A 25,077-nucleotide genomic window follows, 5' to 3' on the forward strand; every position below is an offset into this window, starting at 1 on the left:
AGTGCACAATATGTTGTGCCCAGTTTGTGCCACTGAAGACAAATAGCTCATAAAATATTAATCGGGTTCCCCCAGGTATGGCGAGGCCATATCTGTGGACGTAAACGGCTGTTTGGGCACGCTGTAGGGCTCAGAAGGGAGGAAGCACCATTTGGCGTCCGCTTCAGTTTACCTCCGGCGTAATGAAGAACAGCCGGTGGCAAACTGATGCTAGAACGGATCCCATAGTGTTCTATGGGATCTGTTCTGGCACAGGGGACAACCGTTGTGGCGCCGTACTGCGCTGGACCTCCCTGGGAGCCGAGCCGGATCCAAAAACGTTACCTGCAGCTACTGATTGAGCGAAATCCCCGTTGGCAACGGGGATTCCGCTCAAGGAGTAGCCACTGACGTCACTGTCCATACATGGACAGTGGAGTCAGGGGGTCCTCCGTCAGGGAATCCCCGGCCACAGCGTCGGCAATGCTCTGGCCGGGGATTCCTTTGCGTCAGTGGGGATAGCTTCAGTGGTATCTACAGGGGAAGGGGGGTAGCACTATATACAGTCGGGCTGGCGCTATCTACAGGGGGGCGCTGTGTGGCGCCATCTACAGGGGGCCCTGTGTGGCGCCATCTACAGGGGGTGCTGTGTGGCGCCATCTACAGGGGGAGCTGTGTGGCGCCATCTACAGGGGGAGCTGTGTGGCACCATCTACAGGGGGAGCTGTGTGGCACCATCTACAGGGGGCGCTGTGTGGCGCCATCTACAGGGGCCGCTGTGTGGCGCCATCTACAGGGCATGCTGTGTGGCGCCATTGATAGGGGACGCTGTGTGGCGCCATCTACAGGGGGCGCTGTGTGGCGATATCTACAGGGGGGCTGTGTGACATTATCTACATGGGGCACTGCGGCATTATCTCCAGGGGCATGTGTGGCATTATATACAGGGGGTTGTGCAGCACAATATACAGGGGATTGTGCGGCACAATATACAGGGGGTTGTGCGGCACTATATACAGAGGGCACTGCTGCATTATCTACAGAGGGCACTGTTTCATTATCTACACATGAAATTCATCTGTTTTTAAACATTTGTCAAAAACGGAAAACACGGAATGGATGCAAAACGACTGTCAAAAACGGACCTAGATGGCTGTTTTTAACAGCCGACACCCGAACCCTATTGTGTGCTGTAAAGGTGCCAAAAACTATCTACTCCCTGAAGTTAGGGCTAGTGTTTGGCGTCTTTTCAGGCTCCAGTGGCTGCTTCGAATATTTGATCTGAGGTCAGTGGACAGCAGCTGCTTTCTGGCCTCTCTCTTGGCGCTGCACTGAATATGACACACGTGACATTAGAATGTGTGTGTCAGACTTCAGTGTAGCGCCAAGGCCGGAGCAGAGAAGGAGAGCCTTGACATGGTACACAACAAGTATCTAATCTATCATGTATCCAATCTATCACAGACTGCACCACTCTTATAAAATTGGCACATTTTCAGAGCCTAGACCACCTTTTTGGTGGACCATTGTGGTAAAAACTGATGTTAAAAACGGATGGCAAAAACTGATGACAACTAACGACAACTGATGGTTTTGTAGTAAAAATCATGAAAAAGCCTGTTGGCAACTGATACATTTTTTTTTTGCATCAGTTTTTGTATCAGTTGTAATCACTTGAGGGACAAAATAACTGATGCTGATACAACTGAGGGCCTGTTCACATCACCGTTCATTTCCGTTCCGGGGTTCCGTCGGAGGTTTATGTCGGGTGAAAGCCGCAACGGAAAGTGAAAGCGCAGTCGACTCCGCTATTGATTCAGTCGGAAAACCGGAAACCTGCCGGAATGGTGACGAACGGAAAGCATTAGTGATGTTTCCGTCACCATTGAGATCAATGGTGACTGAAACGGAAGCTGTGCTTTCACTTTCCGTTGCTGGGTTCACCCGACGGAAACCTCCGACGGAACCCCGGAACGGAAATGAACGGTGATGTGAACAGGCCCTGACATATGCAATCGCACCCTAAACTGGGCAGAGTACATCAGGGTATAATAAGAGAGTATAATAATGGGGTAAATAAATAATAATACATAGATATGAATTTTGCGTTGCCATATTCTGAGAGCTAGAACTTTTTTATTTTTTCTCCAACAGAGCTGTGTGAAGGCTTATTTGTTGCGGGACAATCTGTAGTGTTCATTGGTACCATTTTGGAATACATGCGGTTTTTTGATCACTTTTTATTCCATTTTTGGCAAGCAAGGTGATTAAAAACCATAAATTCTGACAATGTCCTTTATTCTTTTTTTTTTTTACGTGGTTCACCGTGGGCTATAAATGACAATTTTACTTTATTCTGCGGGTCGGTACTATTATGGCGATACCATATGTATATATTTTTTTTTTATGTTTTGCAGCGTTTGCACAATAAAATCATAATAAAATTATTTATTTTTTGTGTCACTATATTCTGAGAGCCATAACTTTTTTATTTTTCAGCCAAAAAGCTGTATAAGGATTTATTTTTTGCGGGACGAGTTGAGGTTTTTATTGGTACTATTTTGGGGTACATGCGACTTTTTGATTACTTTTTATTCTATATTTTGAGAGGGGTGGTGACCAAAAAATTGTGATTCTGGCATTGTTCTTTGCTTTTTTTTTTGCGGTGTTCACCGTGCGGGAAAAATAATATAGTTTTATAGTTTGGGTCGTTGCAAACGCAGTGATACCAAATATGTATACTTTTTTTAAAGTGTTCGTTTTTTTTCCTACAACAAAAGAGTTTTTGTAACTTATAACTTTTATTTTTACACTTTTATAAAAAAAATGTATTACCTTTTTCTTTTTTGTCCCACTAGGGGACTTGAAGACTTGCAACTCTGATCGTTGCTACAATACATTACACTACCTAGGTAGTGTAATGTATTCTAAGGCTGAGTTCACACACCCTATTTACGGACGTAATTCGGGCGTTTTAACCTCTAATTACGTCCGAAAATACGGCTCCAATGCACCGGCAAACATGTACCCATTCATTTGAATGGGCTTTACGATGTTCTGTGCCGACGGTCATTTTTTTTACGCGCCGCTGTCAAAAGACGGCGCGTAAAAAAGACGGCCGCGTCAAAGAAGTGCCTGTCACTTCTTGGGACGTAATTGGAGCCGTTTTCCATTGATTCCATAGAAAAACAGCTCCAATTACGTCCGTAATGGACGCAGTGAAAAACGCCTGCAACATGCCATTACGTCTGAAATTCAGGAGCTGTTTTCTCCTGAAAACAGCTCCGTGATTTCAGCCGTAATGGACGCTGCCGTGTGAACATACCCTTACTGTCATTGTGATGTAAAAGTCACTCTGACAGTAAGCCTATGAGGACCAGCTTCCGGCTGGTCCTCATAGGTTTCCGTACATGGCAGCCCGAAGGCCATTGCCTCTGGTTGCCATGGCATCCATCGGCAGCCCCCGCAATTTGATGTCAGGGCTGCTGATCTGCTCGAAACTTCTTAAATGCTGTGATCACTTTCAACCGCCGCATGTAAGGGGTTAATTGCCAAAATCAGCGGAGATCGCCCCTGCTCATCGCCAACAGGGAATGCAGGGCAGACACCCTGCACAGTTAACCGCTGCTGCGGTGTAGTGCCACACGGCGGTTAACTGTCAAAGCCCAGATTTAACTACACTTATGGAATTTATCTAGGGGTATAGTGAGCATTTTGACACTCACAGATTTTTTTGCAGAATTAATTGGAAATAGTCTGTGAAAATTTAAATCTAAATGTTGCCCAATAAAATTTAGTTTTAGCTTAGATATTGTTTAATTTTCACACGGGCTAAAGGAGAAAAAGCACCCCAATATTTGTAAAGCAATTTCTCCTGAGCACAGCAATATGCCAAATGTGGACATAAATTGCTGTTCGTACCCACGGCATGGCTTAGAAGGGAAGGAGCGTTATTTGGCTTTTGGAGCTCAAATTTTGCTGAAATGGTTTGCGGCGCCATGTCACATTTGCAAAGCCCCTGCAGGACCAAAGTGACCCCATTTGGGAAACTACACCCCTGAAGGAATTTCTTGAGAGGTATAGTGAGCATTTTTACCCGACTGTTTTTAAGCAGAATTTAGTGTAATTATACTGTGAAATTAAAAATGTTATTTTTTTGGATAGAATGTGGAAACTTTCAATTATTACAAGGCATAAAGGAGAAAATGCACCCCAACATTTGAAAAGCTATTTTTCCAGATTACGGCAATATCCCATATGTGGTAATAAACTGCTTTTTGGACCCACAGCAAGGCTCAGGAGCGAAATTTGCCTTTTGAACCTCAAGTTTTGCTGGAATCGTTTTTGGGTGTCCTGTTGCATTTGCAAAGCCCCTGAGGGACCAAAACAGTGGAAACCCCCCAAAAGTGACCCCATTTTGGAAACTAAAGCACTCAAGGATTTTATCGAGGGGTATAGTGAACATTTAGACCCCACAGGTTTCTTGCTGAACTTAGTGGAATTAGACCGTAAAAATGAATATCAACATTTTTTACACTAAAATGTTTACATTTTTAATTTCCACAAGGGATAAGGGAGAAAAAGCACCCCAACACATGTAAAGCAATTTCTCTGGATACGGTAATACCCCACATGTGGTCATAAACTGCTGTTTGGACACAATGCAGGGCTCAGAAAGGCAGGAGCACCATTTGGCATGCAGATTTTGCTGATTTGATTTTTGGGCACCATATCGCATTTGCAAAACCCTGAGGTACCAGAGTACAGTGGAAGCCCCCAAGAAGTGACCCCATTGTCAAAACTACACCCCTCAAGGCATTTATCATTTGCCTGGACAAATGACAGGGCTCAGATGTGAAGAGCACCATACGCATTTGAGGCCGATTTTGATGATTTTCACAGCATTGGCCCACAATTGCAGGGCTCCGAGGTCAAATAGTAAAACAAATTTCCAAGTAGTGACCCCTATCTTTTTTCATTAGAAATTAATGCATAGCGGATGGTCAAAGTAAAAATTAAAATTTTCCGCTGATATGGCATTTTAGTGCACAATATGTTGTGCCCAGTTTGTGCCACTGCAGACAAATACCTCATAAAATGGTAAGTGGGTTCTCCAGAGTATGGCGATTCCATATATGTGGAGGTAAACTGCTGTTTAGGCACGCTGTAGGGCTCAGAATGGAGGGAGAGCCATTTGGCTTTTGGAGCGCAGATTTTGCTTGGTAGTTGTTCTGTTTGGGGTATTGCTGGTATTTCAGTTTAGAATGTGGGGGCATATGTAAGCTGGGCAGAGTACATCAGGGTATAATAAGAGAGTATAATAGTGGGGTAAATAAATATTAATACATAGATATGTGGCCAGTGTCGCAGTGATAAATGGTGTCCAATCTCATCTGCTTTTGGAACACTCTGCACATTTTGCATCGCCATATTCTGAGAGCCAGAACTTTTTTATTTTTTCTCCACCGGAGCTGTGCGAGGGCTTATTTGTTGCTGGACAATCTGAAGTTTTCATTGGTACCATGTTGGGGTACATTTTTTTTTTTTCACTTTTTCTTCCATCTTTTGGCAAGCAAGGTGACCAAGAACCAGCAATTCTGACATTTTTTATTCTTTTTTTTTTACAGTGTTCATTGTGGGCTATAAATTACATTTTACTTTATTCTGCGGGTTGATACGATTACTGCAATGCCATACATTTACAGCATTTGCACAATAAAATCACTTTTTTTTAAATAATTAATTTTTTGTGTCACCATATTCTGAGAGCAATAACTTTTTAATTTTTTTTATCAAATAAGCTTTGTAAGGGCATATTTTTTGCGGGACGGGTTGTAGTTTTTATTGGTACTGCTTTTGGGTAAATGCGACTTTTTGATCACTTTATATTTTATGTTTTGTGAGGGATGGTGACCAAAAAATAGTGATTCTGGCATTGTTTTTATTCATTTTTTTTGCGGTGTTCACCGTGTGGGAAAAATATCATTATAGTTTTACAGTTTGGGTCGTTACGGACGTTGTGATACCAAATATGTGTACTTTTTTTTTTAACGTTCTCATTGTTTTCCTATAATAAAAGACTTATTATAGGAAAACAGGCTGTTTGTTGTTTTTTTTTTAACTTGAAACTTTTATTTTGACCCTTTTATTCAACATTTTTATTAACTTTTTTTTGTCCCATTAGGGGGCTTGAAGGCCTGCACTTCTGATCTTTACTCTAACACATTGCACTACCCATATAGTGCAATGAATTAGAGCTGTCAGTTATTCACTGACAGCATGCCTACTAGGCCCCTCCATTGTTAGGCCTCCGGGTGTCATAGCAACGATCGGTAACACTGCGCATCGCAACGATGCCAATCAGCTAAAAACCACTAAGATGATCGCGGCATCTAAGGGGTTAATGGCAAGGATCGGAGCTAGCTCTGTTCCCTGCCATTACAGCACAGTGTCAGCTGATGTCGCTTCTGAGCCTGCACCATCTTGTTTCTGGGGTCGAAAGCATTTTAGGGCGGGACCTTGCAGGCTTCCGTACTTGGCAGACAGAAGTTTGTTAGGCCTCCGGGCTGCCGGAGCAGTCATCGGAATCTCGCGATTACATGGCTGAGTTCCGATTTGCTGATAAAACCCCATAGATGCAGCGCTCACTTTTGAGCGCTGCATTTTAGGGGTTAATCGGCCGGATCGGAGACTAGCTCTGGTCCTGGCCATGCAGCAGGGTGTCAGCTGCAATATACAGCCAACACCTGCTGGTGATGGTGCGACGTAATAGTATGTGACATGTCGCCAAGGGGTTAAATTAATGTCAGTGTTGGTCTGGCTTCAAAAAACCCTGGTGATCAGACAAGCCTTTTAAGTTAATGGACGGCCATGTAATATACGGTCCAGGTCCACAAGAGCGCTCAGCTCTGGCTAACAGAGGGGGTCCTGAGCGGAAATCATACTCTATGACTTACATATACCCTAAGGGTATGCGCACACACACTAATTACGTCCGTACTTGACGGACGTATTTCGGCCGCAAGTCCCGGACCGAACACAGTGCAGGGAGCCGGGCTCTATACGATGCTAGGAGTCCCTGCCTCTCTGCAGGACAACTGTCCCGTACTGTAATCATGTTTTCAGTACGGGACAGTTGTCCTCCAGCGAGGCAGGGACTCCTAGCATCGTACATAAGTATGATGCTAGGAGCCCGGCTCCCTGCACTGTGTTCGGTCCGGGACTTGCGGCCAAAATACGTCCGTCAATTACGGACGTAATTAGTGTGTGTGCACATACCTTAATAGGATGTATGGAAATGTATTGTCTTTATGAGAAAACCCCATATGAAATGAGTTTTCCAGTCACATGTTTTGTGTTTCAAATCCTCACCATTTTCATTCCTCTAATTGCAATCAGTAAAGTGAAATATCCATTATATACATTCAGGGTTCAGGGCTCATTACCAGAGAGATACACTGAATGGGTCAGTCAAAAATTAAAGGGGTTATCTGGTGACCAAACATTTAGAAAAATTGCTTTGAATTCATGTTTTTATGTAAAAAGAAGTCACTTGCTAATGCATACCTCCCAACTTTTGAATCTTGAAAAGAGGGACATTGTTAAGCCATGCCCCCTAACGACACCAGATATCTTGCATAAGCACATCAAATCGCACCCAGCTCCTCCTTCAAATAACAAGAGCATATTCTCACTACGGATCTCTAGACTTAAAAACGATATGGATATTATAAATATTATGGATCCGGTTACATCTTCTTTTCTTTGTTTTAGTTTTTGTAACTTGGGTATAACATTTGTTTTTGCTTTGTTTGCATCTATTGAGTATGATATGTGATACATATCCCATGCACCACACGCCACTCCCCTCAAGGCTAGTGGGAGTGGCTATTATTATTTAAACGCACCTGTGCACTTTCCTTCATCAGCATTTTTGACCTGGCTGCGTCCTGTTGGGATTATACTTGCCCAATTTGTGAGTATGGCCATTTTTTGTGTTTTTAATGATATGTGATAGATAGGTAGATAGATAGATAAATAAATAGACAGATAGATAGATATTAGATAGATAAATAGATGTGATAGATAGATATGAGATAGATAGATATGGAATAGATAGGAGATAGATAGACAGACAGACATTAGATAGATAGATATGAGATAGATAGATAATTAGATAGATAGATAGATGTTTAATGGAGAAATGTGTTGTTTTTTTATTACCATTATTATTACTATTCTCCCTCTCCTGCTAGGAGAGGGAGAAGTTACAGCAGTCCAGCGAGGGGGGCACGAGAGGGGGAGGGGGGGGGGCGCGAGAGGGGGGAAGTGGGAGGTGCACCGTGAGAGGGAGGAGAATTGGGCAGTGAAAATAAAAACAATCCATTTTCCTCAATAAGACATAGCTTTAGCGCAAAATTTTCATTTTCTCTACAAATAAAGGAAAAAAAGAACACCAACATTTGTAAACCAATTTCTCCAGAGTACTGCAATACCCCTTATGTGGTCATAAACTCAGAAGGAAGGAGTGCCATTTGGCTTTTGGAGTGAAGATTTTGCTGGATTGGTTTCTGTTCGCTATGTTGCATTTGCAAAGCCCCAGTGGGACCAAAACAGTGGAAACCTCCCAGAAGTGACCACACTTTGGAAACTACACCTTTCAAGGTATTCACCTAGGGGTGTAGTGAGCAGGTTAACCCCGCAGGTGTTTTGCAGAAATTAGTGTGCACTCGATTTTGGGATTTTTTTTCCATAGATATGCCAAAAAGTGGTGCCAGCTTGTGCCACCATAACAAGACAGCTCTCTAATTATTATGCTCTGTTTCCCGGTTTTAGAAGCACCCTACATGCGGCCCTAATCTTTTGCCTGGACATTTGACAGTGCTCAGGAGTGAAAGAGTACCATGTAAATTGAAAGTATTGGTTCACAATTGCAGAGGCTCTGATGTAAATAAAATAAACCCCTTTGAAGTGACCCCATTTTGGAAACTACACCCCTCAAGGCATTTATTAAGGGGTGTAGTGAGCATTTTAACCCTACATGACTTTTCCATAAATGATTGCACTGCGGATGGTGCATGTAAAAATGAAACTTTTTCCCTAGATATGCCATTTCAGTGGCTAATATGTCGTACCTAGCTTGTGCAACACATCCCAAAAATTGTTGAAAGGGTTCTCCCAGTTATGGCGATTCCATATATGTGGAAGTAAACTGCTGTTTGGGCACGCTGTAGGGTTAAGAGGGGAGGGAGCACCATTTGGCTTTTGGAGCGTGGATTTTGCTTGGTAGTAGTTTTGTTTGAGTATTGCTGGTGCTTCCGTTTATAATGTGGGGGCATATGTAAGCTGGGCAGTGTACATCAGGGGCATAGTCAGGTGGTATAATAATTGGGTTATTAAAAAACAGTAAAATAATCCATAGATGTGTGTTACGCTGTGACACAAACCTTTCTGCACAGGCCAGTGTCGTACTGATAAATGTCCTTCCTAGAAGATATGTTTGGGCCCTCCCCCTCCTGGTTCCCTCATTTAAAGAGGCTCTGTCACCAGATTTTGCAACCCCTATCTGCTATTGCAGCAGATCGGCGCTGCAATGTAGATTACAGTAACGTTTTTATTTTTAAAAAACGAGCATTTTTGGCCAAGTTATGACCATTTTTGTAGTTATGCAAATGAGGCTTGCAAAAGTCCAAGTGGGTGTGTTTAAAAGTAAAAGTCCAAGTGGGCGTGTATTATGTGCGTACATCGGGGCGTTTTTAATACTTTTACTAGCTGGGCGTTCTGATGAGAAGTATCATCCACTTCTCTTCAGAACGCCCAGCTTCTGCCAGATCACGCTGTGACGTCACTCACAGGTCCTGCATCGTGTCAGACGAGCGAGGACACATCGGCACCAGAGGCTTCAGTTGATTCTGCAGCAGCATCGGCGTTAGCAGGTAAGTCGATGTAGCTACTTACCTGCAAACGCTGATGCTGCTGCAGAATCAACTGTAGCCTCTGGTGCCGATGTGTCCTCGCTCGTCTGACACGATGCAGGACCTGTAAGTGACGTCACAACGTGATCTGGCAGAAGCTGGGCGTTCTAAAGAGAAGTGGATGATACTTCTCATCAGAACGCCCAGCTAGTAAAAGTATTAAAAACGCCCCGATGTACGCACATAATACACGCCCACTTGGACTTTTACTTTTAAACACACCCACTTGGACTTTTGCAAGCCTCATTTGCATAACTACAAAAATGGTCATAACTTGGCCAAAAATGCTCGTTTTTTAAAAATAAAAACGTTACTGTAATCTACATTGCAGCGCCTATCTGCTGCAATAGCAGATAGGGGTTGCAAAATCTGGTGACAGAGCCTCTTTAAGGCCTTCATAAATCGCCTCTTGAAATAGAAGAAATGTTCCCCTCGGGCCGGCACAACTGCATATTTTTTATTTCCTGACACATGGAAGCCTTAACTAATTTAATTTTTTCATAGATGTAGCGGTTTTCCACCTTCTGACAACTGATAACCTATCCACCGGATAGGTCATCAGTATATCATCAGTGCGGGTCCGACACCCAGACCCTGCACAGTTAAGCCGTTCCAGTGGCCTGTGGGCACCGGATCTTATGGCACATAATGCTATGTACGGAGCCCGGAAGCAGTTGGCTTCGTACTTGAATAGGAGCAGAGCTGCAGTAGTGCATCTCGGCCGCTATTCCGTGGCCGGAGCCAACTGCTTCTGGCATGTACGTTCGGTACGGAGGCACCGGACCAGCTGATCTGTGCGGGTCCCTGTGTCAGACCACCACAGATCATGTACTGATGACCTATCCGATGGATAGGTCATCAGTTGTGAAACGGTGGAAAACCCCTTTAACTAATTTTTTTTTTTCACAGTGGTATGAGGGCTGTTTTTTTTTTTTGCCGGAAGAGCTATGGTTTTTTTGTTACCATTTTGGGGTACATGCGACTTATTATCCTATTTTTTGGGAGGCAAGGTGACCAAAAAACAGCAATTCTGGCATAGTTTTATACATCGTTCACCATGCATTATAAACACCATGTTAACTTTATTCTGCGGGTCAGTCCGATTCCTGCGATTTTATAGCACTTTTTTATGTTTTACAACCTATTGCACAATAAAATTACTTTTGTAAAAAGAATGTATTTTTTTTGTCGCCAAGTTGTGAGAACCATAACGGTTTCATTTTTTCGTCAACGAGCTATAGTTTATATGGGTACCATTTTGATACATGCAACTTTTTGATCACTTTTTAGTCCAATATTTGTTGGGAAAACTGACTAAATAATAGAAATTCTGGCATAGTTTTTTTCGCTGTTTACCGCGTGGAATAAACAACATAATATTTTTATAGCTGAAGCCATTACGGTCACGGTGATACCAAATATGTATGGTTTATTTATTTTTTTCATTAATAAAGGACTTGATAAGGGAAAAAGGGTGATGTGTGTTTGATTTTATTACTTGAAACGTTTATTATACGTTTTTTTACACTTTTTTTCAAGTACCACTAGGGGACTTGAAGGTCTAACTGTCTGATTTTTTTTCTAATACATTGCACTACCTATGTAGTGCAATGTATTATATCTGTCAGTCATTTACTGACAGCAAGCCGATTAGGCTTCGCCTGCCGGCGGGGCCTAATAGGCTTCCGTAATGGCAGAGCCGGAGGCCGTTCTTAGGCCTCCTGTTGCCATAGCAGCAGATCGGCAGCCTTGATTGCATGGCACGCCTGCCGATCTGCTAGCAACCTCTAAGATGCAGTGATCGCTGCATCTAAGGGGTTAACGGCAGGAATCGGAGCTAGCTCCGGTTCCTGCCATTACAGGTGGTTGTCAGTTGTAACATACAGCTGACATCCACCGCTGATGACGCCGGCTCAGCTCCTGATCCGGCGCCGTCGGCTACGGAAGCCTTTTAGGCCATTGCAGACAACGGAACCCCTGCAATTTAATTGCTGGGGTGCCGATGAGCTGCAAATAACTTAAATGCAGCGATCGCTTTGACCGTTGCATTTAAGGGTTTAATGGTGAGGATCTAAGCTAATTTCGGTGCCCGTCATTACAGTCGGATGTCAGCTGTAATACACCACTGACATCCGGCGATGATGGCACCGACTCAGCTTCTGAGCCGGTGCAATGCATTTGTCGTTTGGATACGGCAAAATGCAGGAAGCACTAGCTGTTCATGACCTATCCATACGGCAAATGTCGGGAAGGGGTTAAAAGTTTAAATTGACAACATGCACCATGATATTATCTCCCAGTCCATAAGAAGCATCGATTCCCTTCTAGCCCAGTCTCTCTTCTTCACTTTCAGCAATTGACCCAATAACTAGGCTCCGCTCTTCTACTAACTCTACCACCTACATTAATGATCCAATTCCCTCGCACCTCTTCCCGGCTGTGACTAGTCACCTAACTAAAATATTTATTCTCTCTCTTTCTTCTGGGATCTTTCCTGTCTTATCCCCATGACTAAAAATACAATTAAAAAAAATCTCTTGACCCGTTCTGCGCTGCCAACTACCGACCTGTCTCTTCACTTCGTCTCTAAACGCTGGAACGCTTGGTCTACTCATGACTGATCCGCTATCTCTCTACTAACCCTCCACGAGCCCATACAATATGGTTTCCGTACTCTACAGAAACTGCCCTTACTAAAGTCTCAAATGATCTTCTGAAGGTTAAATAAAACAGCAAATACTCTTTACTAATTCTTCTGGAATCTAGGTGCAGCCTTTGACAAAGTAGACCACCAACTCCTACTTAGTATCCTACACTCTATTGGCCTTAAGGACACTGCTCTCTATTGGTTTTCTTACGACCTCTCTGACCGCTAGTTCAGTGAACCATTAGCGGGATCTACTTCTCCTTGCTGTCTGGGTTCCTCAGGGATCAGTCCTAGGTCAGCTCCTCAATTCTCTTTACACAGCCCCTATTGGACAAAATATGAGCAGATTTCGCTCCCAGTACCATCTCTACGCTGATGACACCCAATTATATACTGTACCTCATATTGTGACATCACCCCCGCTCTAATACAAAACAACGGTCATTTTGTCAACTGTCTCTAACATTGTGTTTTCTGTTTATCTGGAACGGAATCTTTCAAAAACTGAGATCCATGTGTTTCCACTACTTTCCTACCTCAAACTAATGCAGAGAATATATCAATAGGTGCCAGTTTTCTGGTGTAAAAAAAGTCGCAAATTTTGACGCATGCAAAAGTTGAGCTAAAAGATGCAGCTTTTTAAGTTTTTGCCACTTTCCGAAAGTGGCGAGAAAAGGGACATTGTTTAGCCAAAAGGGGCAGAGCTTCCCCTGGAATGACAGATTACCAAATATGTTAAGAGGTGGGCACCACATAATATATTTAGCACATTTTTTGCCACCACCGTAAATTAGTATAAGACTTGCGTTTCACACACCAATCTTAATATATTTCCCCCAATGTCTACATTTCCGTGTGTGGTACTACCATAACTCCTAGGCAGCATGCCTGATGTCTTATGGCTATGTTGGGCTTATATTCAATTTCTTGCATGCTCATGTCAACTGAACCTCAAAAATATCTCCAGAATCTGACCTTTTCTTACTGTGGAAACAGCACACTCTTATTGTGGCTCTGATTTTTTCTCCTGTTGACTACTGTAACTTAAAGAAGCACTCCAGCAAATAATTTATTTGCCTATATAGTGCAGCATATGCTGCTATTAAAGAATAATGCAGAGGCTTCTGTGTTTGCCTTGTGTAGACCTGCTTTAGTTGATGTTCCATTTATGGGATGCCTGCCATCTTGGTTCCTTCTTCCCCTCTGATATGGTTCCCCTAATGTAGTCTCATTTCCCATGATGCTTCTGGCTTTTCAGAGGCAGAGGGAGCGGAGTCTCATCACACTGCATTAGCTCTGCTCTAAGTACTATCGAAGTGCAGCAAGTGTTCGATCAGTGACATAGAACTCCGGTCTCCGTGTATCCCGATGTATCTTTATCTGGTCTCCTCTGCTTTCTGCTTGTGATAGATTATCCATGTCAGACCATGAGGAGCAAATCACATAAATACACTGGACTCTGCACACAGAAGTCACAGATAGTATAGACAGTCAGTGTGAGGTTTATAACTCTGCAGTGTATAATTGTATGGACTCACCTATTATATCATTGCACTCCTGCTCTCTTTGATAGGGCAGAAATAGTCTCTTCAGCAGCATTATATGCATAGGGGACATACAGAGGAAAAAGAAAGGGGGGGGGGGTCTCAGAACTGCCAGGGGGGATTTGATTGGTGATGAAGTAATCTTGTAGTTCACCAGAAGTCAGCCACACAGGAGAGCATGGTCTATTCTGGTGGTCAGGCTGAAATCACATGACACAGCTGCACATAATAAAAGAGCTAAAAAGGTATAGATGCAACTGAGCTGAGAAGAAACAAATAACACTACTAGAATATTATTGGTGAGTTAGCATGATAGGTGCAAAAAATCAACTTATAGGCTAATGCCCTGGGTCAGGTTATCATTCCCTGATACAATCGGCCTACCATGAAGGGGACGAGTGGCCTTATGGACTTTGGGCAGTGCATAAAATGTTGCCAGAGTGGGAGTTGGATTATATAACCGTTTAAATTCATCAGGGGTGATGAGTCTGTTTTTTTTAGCATCATCAAGAAGAGCAAAAAGCTCTTCACTTCTCACATTTTATTTTGGGGGCGTTACATTGACGATATTCTCATCCTTTGGGATGGAGATGTCAATACCTTCACTGACTTCATGTCTATACTTAACCACAATACAATTGGAATGAGATTCACTCATGAGATACATAATCATGAGATTAGTTTTCTAGATCTCAAGATCTCTTTGGACCCTGGTGGCAGTATCCAAACTGACATTTTCCGTAAAGTAACAGCCACTAACAGCTTCCTTCATTGGGACAGCTATCATCCACCTGCTCTCAAAAAAGGAATTCCTATCGGCCAATATTTGAGAGCCAAGAGAAACTGTTCCAACGACTTATCCTTCCAAACTGAATGCGACGGTCTATATTATAAATTCCTGGCCCGAGGTTACCCCAAAAAGTGGCTACACAGGGCCTATGCCAGGGCCAAGGCATCTGATAGACCTAGTTTACTTCTAGATAAAGATGCCAGACGTACTACATCTAGATCACCCAATGACATACGTTGTATAGGTACTTTTGACGTTTGCTCTCCTCAAATCACTAATATCTTACGGAAACATTGGTCTATACTCACTGCTGACCCTGACCTTAGGGATGCAATTTCGGCGAGTCCCAGCATTACCTACCGCAGGGGGAAAAACCTGCGGGAATTCCTAGTACATAGCCATCATTCTAGACGATCTAGTGCTCCATCTAGTTGGCTAAAATCATCAGTCAAAGGATCTCATCCATGTGGCAGATGTTCCTTTTGCCCTCTCATGCCAACAGTCAAGAATTTCACTAATCCAGTGGATGGCAAACTGTATGAGATTAAACAATTTATCAATTGCCAATCTAGTGGAGTTATATACATAGCGAAATGCCCATGTCCTAAGTTGTACGTGGGCAAGACCGTTCAGGAATTGAGGAGACGAATCTCCAAACACCGGAGTACCATCAATAATAAAGAAGATACTACTCTATCCAGGCATTTCCATAAATTTCATGGGGGTGATACTCGGTTGTTGCAATTCTGGGGTGTTGTCCAGCTCAAACTGGGCCCCAGGGCGGGTAACTTAGATCGGAGACTCCTACAAGAGGAGGCACGGTGGATTCATCGGCTCGGCACCGTGACCCCGCAGGGCTTGAATGAGGGGTTCACCTTCACTGCTTTTCTCTGATGCTGTTTCTGTTTTTTAATTTGGAGCTCTTGATTACGTGTCCCTGATGCGTATTGTGGCTTCTCTCCTATATGTGTTTACACACATTTATTGATTTATTGATATATGAGTGGATAGTTTAGCCAGATACCTGTTCATGACGATGAATTATGGATACCTTAGTAAATCTCACAAGTTTCTGTCAAAAAGTTTACACTATCTAGGACCACATTTTTATGGCGGCCAACATATTCTCCCCTCAAAATTTGGAATCAATATTTGCAATTGATATCCATCTGACATTTAGTCAACATAATGGACTTTGAAACCCCTGTAGCCTATCCGCATCCGATTCCGATGCAGAGTGAAATGGAGATTTATCTATTTATGCTCCCTAATGTATTAATTGCATTATTTACGTCTCGTTCTGCCTCGGGCACTGCGATGTTTGGTTACATCTTTAGCCCAAGTAAAACAAGTCCGCTGAATTCATACCCGACTTACTCTAAGTCTGGATATCATCTACCTGCGCATGCGTCACTTCTATCGTGATCCTTGCATACGCTGTGCATTTGTCCACAAACTATTAATTCCTTGGACTATGTCCCTCATGATATGTATGTGCCCTGCGCACACTACCGCTTCCTATTGGTCCATGTTTCCATCTCCTAATAAAGTGGAGACCATATGTTTGTCCCTATCTTGGAACAATCATACAGGTCCTGCTGTATGATTAGGTTCTCTTATATCATTTACCCACGGTGCTCCGTTGCCTTTCGGTTTAGCGAAATTAAGTCCTATCCATTTATGCATGCAGAGGCGTCACTGCCTACTTTATACTTTCCACTAACACTCTAATCTTATCTTACTTTTCTCTAAGTTGTGATTTTGTATCACTGCGCATGCGCGGTCCTCAAGTGTACCAGCATAGACGCTGTATAGTCATTCTATCACTATAGGACCTTTTTTTAGACTATGTTCCCGATCGGCAAGTGTGCGCCTGCGCACCTCTCCCGGGTTGATTGGCTCCATGAACAATCTCCTATTGGTCCACGGATCAGCTGTGGAGGCTGGTATTCTTTCACTCTCGGTGATTGGTAGTTTATACGGACTTTACAAGAGGGGAGGATTTCCCGGCGCGTCGCCATTAGCCCCATTTCCCCTGAGGACGTTACAGCAGTAACGAAACATGTCGGGGGGGGGGGGGGGCTCTTCAATTTTTAATTCCTGCTTGCTGGCTAAACGAAATCACACACCATAATCACTGACGGCTAAGTTAGCGGTCGTGGCACGTTGGTTCATAGGTGTGTCACACTAGTGCATGGACAGCTGTCTTGCATACGTTTACCCGGCACTCAAGCAGTGATAATTGTAACTTTCATGTGGTCTGTCCTATTGCTATATATAGCACATTAAAGAATTTACTTTATTTATTTATTCTTTTTCATGGCAGTTGGAAAACAGGGCTTTCTTGCCTAACGGCAATTAGTTAGTATTATATAATAAAAAGGAGGGCTCAAAATCCACTAGGTGCTCCTTTGCTTCGGAGGCCGGTGCTTCAGTCCATTACCGCACAAGGGCCACATGTGGGATATTTCTCAAAACTGCAGAATCTGGGCAATAAATATTAGGTTGCGTTTCTCTGGTAAAACCTTTTGTGTTATAAAAAAAAAATGGTATAAAAAGGATTTTCTGACAAAAAAATTGAAAATTTCACCTCTACTTTGCTCTAAATTCCCGTGAATCACCTAAAGGGTTCATAAGAGGGCAAGGTATGGCGTGAAGGTGTATAAGCTGTGCGAGAGTGCATCAGGGTATACCTACAAATTTAGGATATATGAAGGGAAGGACACCAGTGCTCAGCCCCCAGAATGCCCCCCCCCTCCCTGGCAAAAATTATGGGGGATTTGTGTGTCACGTACAAGGACATGAGAGATGCCACACCAGTACCCATGTACCAGTACGAAGTATCAGTACAGAGACCCCCAAACAAGACTGCATCCTGGACTACAAGGTACATCGGAGGGGTGGACTTGTCAGTTCAAGTCCTGAAGCCCTACAGCGCAATGCGGTGTGGTATAAGAAGTTGGCCGGGCACCTCATATAGATGGCATTGTACAATGTGTACGTGCTACATCTATGTACAGGCCAGACGGGAAATTTCCTGGAATTTCAAGAGGTGGTTATCAAGAAACTAATTTTTAGGGACCAAGAAGGGGGGGCACCCAGTACTTCTGGAGGCGAGGCCACACGCATCGTACCAGGGCAACACTTTCCAGGAGAAGTTCCCCAAACTGGCAATAAAGGAAATAGTCAAAAGAGGTACAAAGTCTGCTATAAGAGGGGGATAAGGAAGGACACGATATATCAATGTGACATGTGTCCCGAAAAACGAAGGCTTCGTATGAAAGAGTGCTTCAAAATGTATCATACATCCCTTGATTTTTAATCTACGCCAGTTTTACTTACCCTGATGCACTCCGCACTGCTTATCCCACCTCGTCTTTCCCCTCTGAGCCCTGCTGCGTGCCTAGGCAGCTGATTACAGCCACATGTAGGGAATTGACGTACCCATGAGAACCCACATTACAGTTTATGGGGTGTATGTCTCCGGTCAAAATGCTCACTACACCTCTAGATGAATGCCTCAAGGTTGTAGTTTTTAAAACAGGGTCACTTCTTGGGGGTTTCAACTGTACTGGTACCTCAGGGGCTTCTGCATACATGACTTTGCACCAAAAAATCCCCAGTAGGCCAAATGGTGGTCATTTCCTTCTGTGCCCTCCCATGGGCCCAAACGGCAGTTTATCACCACAAATGGGGTACTGCCGCACTCAGGACAAATTGGGCAACAGAATGGGGTATTTTATTTCTTGTGAAAATAAGAAATTTTCAGCAAAAACTACATATTATTAGGAAAAAATATTTTTGTTTTAATCCCCAGCCCAATTCAAATAAATTCTGTGAAAAAACTGTGGGGTCAAAATGGTCACAACACCCATAAATGAATTCCTTGAGGGGTGTCGTTTCCAAAATGGGGTCACTTCTGGTGGGTTTCCATTGCTTTGATACCTCTGGGGCTCTGCAGATGCGACCCGAAAACCAATCCAGCAAAATTTGGACTTCAACAAACACATAGCGCTCCTTTCCTTCTGAGCCCTCCCATGGGCCCAAACGGCAGTTTATCACCACAAATGGGGTATTGCCGCACTCATTGGGCAATAGCAGATAGGGGTTGCAAAATCTGGTGACAAAGCCTCTTTAAGGCCCAAACTAGGCTGCGTCCTTAAGGGGTTAAAATACTAAGGAATTATCTAAAAAAACAAAACAAAACGCTGCTACAAAGGGGAAAGAAAATTCTAATGCTGTAAAATACAGAGATCTTAAAAAAAATATAGAAAACAGATTCTCACAGCTATAATTTACAGGAGGGGTTAAACATTAACTTTATTACAAAGGTTTCAATTTAAAATAAAGCAAAAACTTGTATGAGATAATCCTCATACTAAAGGTGCTTTTACCATCATGGAAATGTTCAATTTCTGGTAAAGTAATATGTCTAATTTCCATGTGTAGTAATAACATCACACTGCTCGCCATATATCAAGCCATAATATATATTTAGTTGTCTAACCACGAAGGGTCCAATACCTGGACCAAAATGGTGATCTAAATGCAGGATTGGACCTCAATTTTTAAGTATAATGTCTTATTCTCAATAAGACCTACAAATGCTAGTTAAGGGGTTTCTGACAACCTACATAGATGTCATATTGATATCAAATATGCCATCACTGTTTGACTGGTTGGGGTTCTACCGCTCGGAACCCGACTAATTATAAGATTGAAAGGGACGGGTCTCTTTGGATTCTTTCCGACGAAGCATTACTGCCCACTAGTTGCCAGTTGAATGGGACTGTGTTGCAATTTACAACACATCACTTAGTCAAGATTGGTGCTGCATCAGGAGGAAACTTAAGAGGTCCAGATCCTTCATACTCGGGATTAGCCACGGTTCCAGAAGCAGGGCCCCCATCAATCAGACATTGATGGCATATCTAATCCACATACCATCAATGTTTAACATTGGTAAAATCCTTCTAGTGTACAGAGTTCCTATACCGATCAATGCGTCTCTAAGTAACAGACTACAAACTAACCGCGTGGAGTGTGATCCTGCAGCAATACTCCACTTCTATCTGTCCCTTACTTTTTTCTAACATACATTTAGTAGGTTAGCAAGAAGTAGATAACAGATGCAGGGACGAGTGACTGCTGGATCAGACTACACAGGGTTTGCTTGTAGTTTGTTACCATGGAGTTGCATAGCAGAACCAAAACGGTAGGATATTTTTAATTAAGGCTATTTGCAAAGTTGCTTAAGATTTAATTTAAGACATATCGGAGCAATGGTGTATATAGCCTTTAGAAAAAGCCACAATACTGTTTTCACCCTGAATACAACAAAATGACAGGTATTCATTTAAAAAACAAAAAAAACAATAAAGAAATCTTAGTTCTGATGGGTTTCTATGGGCAAGGCGGCCAGCTTTTCTACTCTACAGATGTGATAAATGTGCCCGTTGGGTGGGGGTTAAAAAGCTGTATAACTGTTGTTAAACAAAAAAAGAAAAGTCTTGAAGCCCAGCCTTAAAACATCCACATACTATGCTTTACCCATGATCAATTTTCTTGATAACATTTTTTTTTTAAGGCAAATTCTTTGATGTCTCAAATGCCTCGGCACAAGAATGTTATTTTAAAAAATACAAACAGCATTTAAATACCGCCTTATGTTTATCCATAATGGTGCTCTCAAAATAAAATACCAAAGTAAAAATGGAAAAGATTTATCACGAAAGAAACGAACTCTGCATATTTTTCCGTCGCTATTAATCATGTACATTAGATTGATGGAATTGAAAGCAATGAAACCATGTTCATGCCGCATTAGCAACATGGGAATGATTAAGCCAACATTAAAACGAGGCAAATCACCACTTTATCATATAGTAAGTTAAAAAAAATACAATACCTGGAACACTGATATCAAACAAATGTTTTATTAGGATCTAAAAACAAAATGCACCCAACATTTAACATACTTTTCAGGTTGTTTTTTTTTGTTTTTTACTCACTGCAGTACAAGAAACAAATCACAGACACTTAACTTTGGGTTATTACATGGATTGTGGTGTTGACTTTACAAACCTCATCATGTCTTGCTTCACTTTTGCATCTTAGTACTGCGATCTGCCAAAAACTAATTTTAAACCACTTTGCAGGAACATAAAAAGAATCACAGCTTTATCTAGACTTTAAAAATCAGCAGCAGCCTGAAATGCAGCCAATCCCAACATTCAACCCACCAAAAGCTGTAAAAATTTGAAATTCTTCCATAGGAAGTCTTTTTGCTGGACATTTCACAAATACTTCAATTGTTGATAAAAGCACGTGGGGCAAATGTTTGTGACTCCTAATTTAAAAATAAAAAATCTCTACCTATCATGTTCAGATTAAGAGCAGTCTATACAAGTCAGTTCAGTTAAGTGAAACGTGAACAGTTACATTAGATTAACTTAAGTCAGGCTGACAATAGGCAAAGTAATAAGGTCCAGTCAGCCATTTATCTATCACTTAGAGATGACAACTTTACAAAAGGTATCTTTACCTACTGAGTGATGATTATGTCCCCTCAGTTTCTGTGCTTTCAACCACTGGTTGACTCTTTACTTCAGCCTCCATGGCATCTTTCTCTTCATTCATTTTGTCAGGGGTTGCCTTTTCACACAGTTCAGGATCATTTGCATTTTTAACAGTTTGTTGTTGACTACCAGTCTCTGGCATTTCACCATTTACCTGAGACATCTCATCAGCTTTTTCATCGGTGGTAGTAGCTTCTGGGAAATATTCAAAAATGTGCGGCTGAGGTGGCATCCAGTTGCTGGATTGTCTCTCTCTTCCAAATCGTTTGCCATTCATTTCTCTGCGGAAACCAAACTCTCGATCATCTCTATCCCTATGTCTTTCCCAAGAGCGTCGGCGGTCATCATAATCCCTGTTTGCATCAGATTCAAATCCTCTGTTCCAACCTTGTGCATTCCTGTGCTCATGCCGATAATTTGCATGACGAGGTCTGTCATCTGGAAAGCCCTTCGGACCACCAAAACCAGGGAAAGGAGGGTGTGGTCTGTCATCAAAATCGCCTCTCTGACCCCATGGTTTATCTTTAGGAAACTGCTCCCTTCTGCCAATATCTGATGGCGGTCTTCCAAAATGATCTCTCATATCTAAAGGAGGCCTTCCAAAATTTTCTCTACCATCCATTGGTAAACGTCCATAACAGTTTCTACCCTCTAAAATTGGGCGCCCATAATGATCTCTACCATCCACGGGGGGTCTGCCATGGTGGTCCCTTCCCTCTGGGGGTGGTCTCCCAAAATGATCTCTACCCTCTAGTGGGGGTCTACCAAAAGTTTCTCTTATCTCAAGCGGATGTCTCCCAAAGGGCAGTAATAAATCTGCTGGAGGGCTGCCAAAATGTTGTCTGGTATCTAATTGTGGTCTTGTAAGAACATCATGAGAATCAGGTTCATTTTTAAGCTTGCTTTCATAAGAATGAAGGCCAGGACCTCTCATACTTTCAAAAGAGTGCATTTCGGCTTCCCTTTCACCTTTACGTGCACCTTCTGGAGAGAACTGTCCTACAATAGAACCTGTCAGAAGTTTTTCCTGACCCTCACATGGATCAACAACAGCCATATCCTGTGGTTCATGGTCATCCTCTACATGTCTGACATTAATATCCTGTTTAGAGCTCAGACCTTCATTTTCCTGGCTAGAGACTAATGGCATGCCCTCTTTTTTCTTTTCACCTCCAGAAGATTGACTAATAGTCTCACGACTCTCTATGCGGGGGAAGCGGTAGTCTTGATCTCCTTCTTGTTGAATGTTACTGCTTTGCAGGGCAACACCTTCTCCTTGAGTAGGAGTATTATCGTTATTTAGTCTAGATGGAATAGAAGGACGGGGAAAAATCTCTCCTTGTGTGAAAGGAAGAGAATGTAAAGTAGGATCAATAAGTGCTGGATGCAGCATGCTCCTTGGTGGTGGTGGTGGTGGGGGCATCGCTGGAGTTATTAAAGCAAATCTCGCGGTCGCTGATTGGTGAAGTAAACCAGGACGAATATCCAAAAATGGCATGGCTGCTATTCTTCCACCCATTGCCAAAGATGGAACAGGTGCTGTAACAGATGGTTGTGGTTGCACTCCTAAGATCCCAGTACTGCTAATGACTGTACTTTGTGTGGCTGAAAAATAAAATAAATAGTTTAATATATTGTAGAATGTATGTCCAGGTTTTAAAATCATGCAGGTGTAGGTCCAATATCCTGTTCTGATTTTGTATTTTTGTAACCCCCAGACATAGACAAACAGTTATTGATACTATTGATACAATTGTGGCTGCCGGAAGCAGCCACTAGGGGGAGCTTAGGGGCTTACTGTTTGCTGTTTATACATTGAACACAATAATAAAAATGTATGCAGGGATCCAAGTTAAAAATTATGGAATATGGATATAGAACTCTTAATCAGAGAAATAGAGCTCTGACCAATACAAAAATAAATGTAAAAAGGTGATCATTGATTAAAAAAATAATAATAATGAAGAAAATAAAATATGCAAATAAGCTAGCTACGTATTACAGTAAAATAAAAAACATAACATAATTATGCAGACTTACAACTGGCAGCAGTTCTTTTGATGATATGGTCTGCAAGAAGTGCCCTTTTTTCTTCTTGGTCCGCTTGAGTACTTGAGGAAGGATTAAAGACAGATGGTGTAGATAGTGAAGTGGTTACAACTGAATGTATAGGCAGCATCAAATTGCTATAGGACACTTCTTTAATGGTGTCTGTAGACATGGGGTGTCGAGGAACCAGGGCTGTATAAAATAAAAAATAAGATTACATTTTGTTATATGTGAACTTCAGTACATAGTGTCTAATGCGCACCCAAACCGCAGCAAAATTGCAGGTAAATACCGCACCAGATCACACAGTTTTCGGTGTGGTTTTTAAGTTTTAATGCGTAAATTCATGAGTTTTCATGCTGCAGGTTTTGGTGTGTTTTTCCTTAGTATTAGGCAAGTACAATTCGCAAGCGGAAATGCAAGATAAATTGACATGATGTGGATTTTAAAATACACACCGCAGGTCAAATTACGTGCATAAAAATACTGCAGCGTGTACATGACATTTACTGTAATGTTATGGACTATGCTGCTACTGCTTTACGCTGCGGGTTTGCCGCACGAAGATCCGCGCAGCAAAATCACAGACGTAATAAGCATAGTGTGCATTGAGCCTAAAGTTTTTTTTTAAATATTTTTATTTAAAAAATACCTTTTTTTATTACTCTTATAGTATTAGTAAGACAATTTAAGAGAATTTAAAAAAAAATATTTTTATTTTTGTGGCTGATATATTAGTTCTAAGTCCCGTGGAAAACTTTAGTCATATTGTCACAACAAGAGCTCACCTCACATGACAGATTTCGAGATAACTGGCATATGAAATGGGTTTTGTAGTACCATATCCTTATTTCAAGGTGTTGTACTGTAAAGAATAGATCAGGTGATCAGGATTGATTTTCACTGACAGACTCCCCTCTTGCTAGAGTCTCTTCCTTACGTTTCCTCTGTTCTTGCTTCAAAGAGTACTGCTAAGGTGTTTATTAGCAAGTAAATTCTATTGTAAATGATAAATCTGTATAAACATGTACAAAATGTTCACCCTCCCCCACTCATGGTTATTCTGAACTGCAGCGTTTTTATTTTATACTAATCAACAGATAAAGCCTCTACAAACGATCTACCTTCATTCTAACTGTTAAACACATTATCATTACCCTCGTTCCTTTATATATCTAATTACTGAAAAAATGACCGCCTTTTTCACTCACAGAATTGATCGATGACGAGAATGGCTCTTAATTTATTAAAAGGCCCAAACCCCTTTACTTTGGAATTGTCTGACTGAATTTCTTTTTAAGACTGCTACGAGCAGCCATATTATTGCACGTTTTTATATTTGTTAATATTTTTTTTAACATTCACAGCTTGACTACTCCTGCTTTACTCAATAGTTTTCTTATTTGAATTGAGCAGACAAATTTTGAGAAATTTTAAATGCAATTTATAACCTGTGCAATTTCCACCAGAATCCGGCATATACTGAAAATTAAATGTGGCCCATGTGTTTCAGTGA

At 42.0% G+C, this 25,077-nt stretch overlaps 1 protein-coding gene across 5 annotated transcripts in view; it reads right to left on the reverse strand.

Moving 5' to 3' along the window:
* Positions 1-25,077, reverse strand: part of SCAF8 (SR-related CTD associated factor 8) — a 272,897-nt gene that overhangs the window by 118,394 nt on the left and 129,426 nt on the right. For 3 of the 5 annotated variants that reach the window (XM_075862688.1, XM_075862690.1, XM_075862689.1), the window contains 2 exons: positions 23,553-23,753; positions 20,857-23,117 (listed from right to left, as the gene is read on the reverse strand). In XM_075862688.1, the coding sequence (XP_075718803.1) occupies positions 21,493-23,117; positions 23,553-23,753 (1,826 nt within the window). In that variant the 3' untranslated portion in view covers positions 20,857-21,492. Of the gene's footprint in view, positions 1-20,856; positions 23,118-23,552; positions 23,754-25,077 lie in introns of those variants that run through there. The other 2 variants (XR_012883211.1, XR_012883212.1) reach the window with 1 other exon arrangement.

Source organism: Rhinoderma darwinii, chromosome 4 (genome assembly GCF_050947455.1).
Source record: "Rhinoderma darwinii isolate aRhiDar2 chromosome 4, aRhiDar2.hap1, whole genome shotgun sequence".
Lineage (NCBI taxonomy): Eukaryota > Metazoa > Chordata > Amphibia > Anura > Rhinodermatidae > Rhinoderma > Rhinoderma darwinii.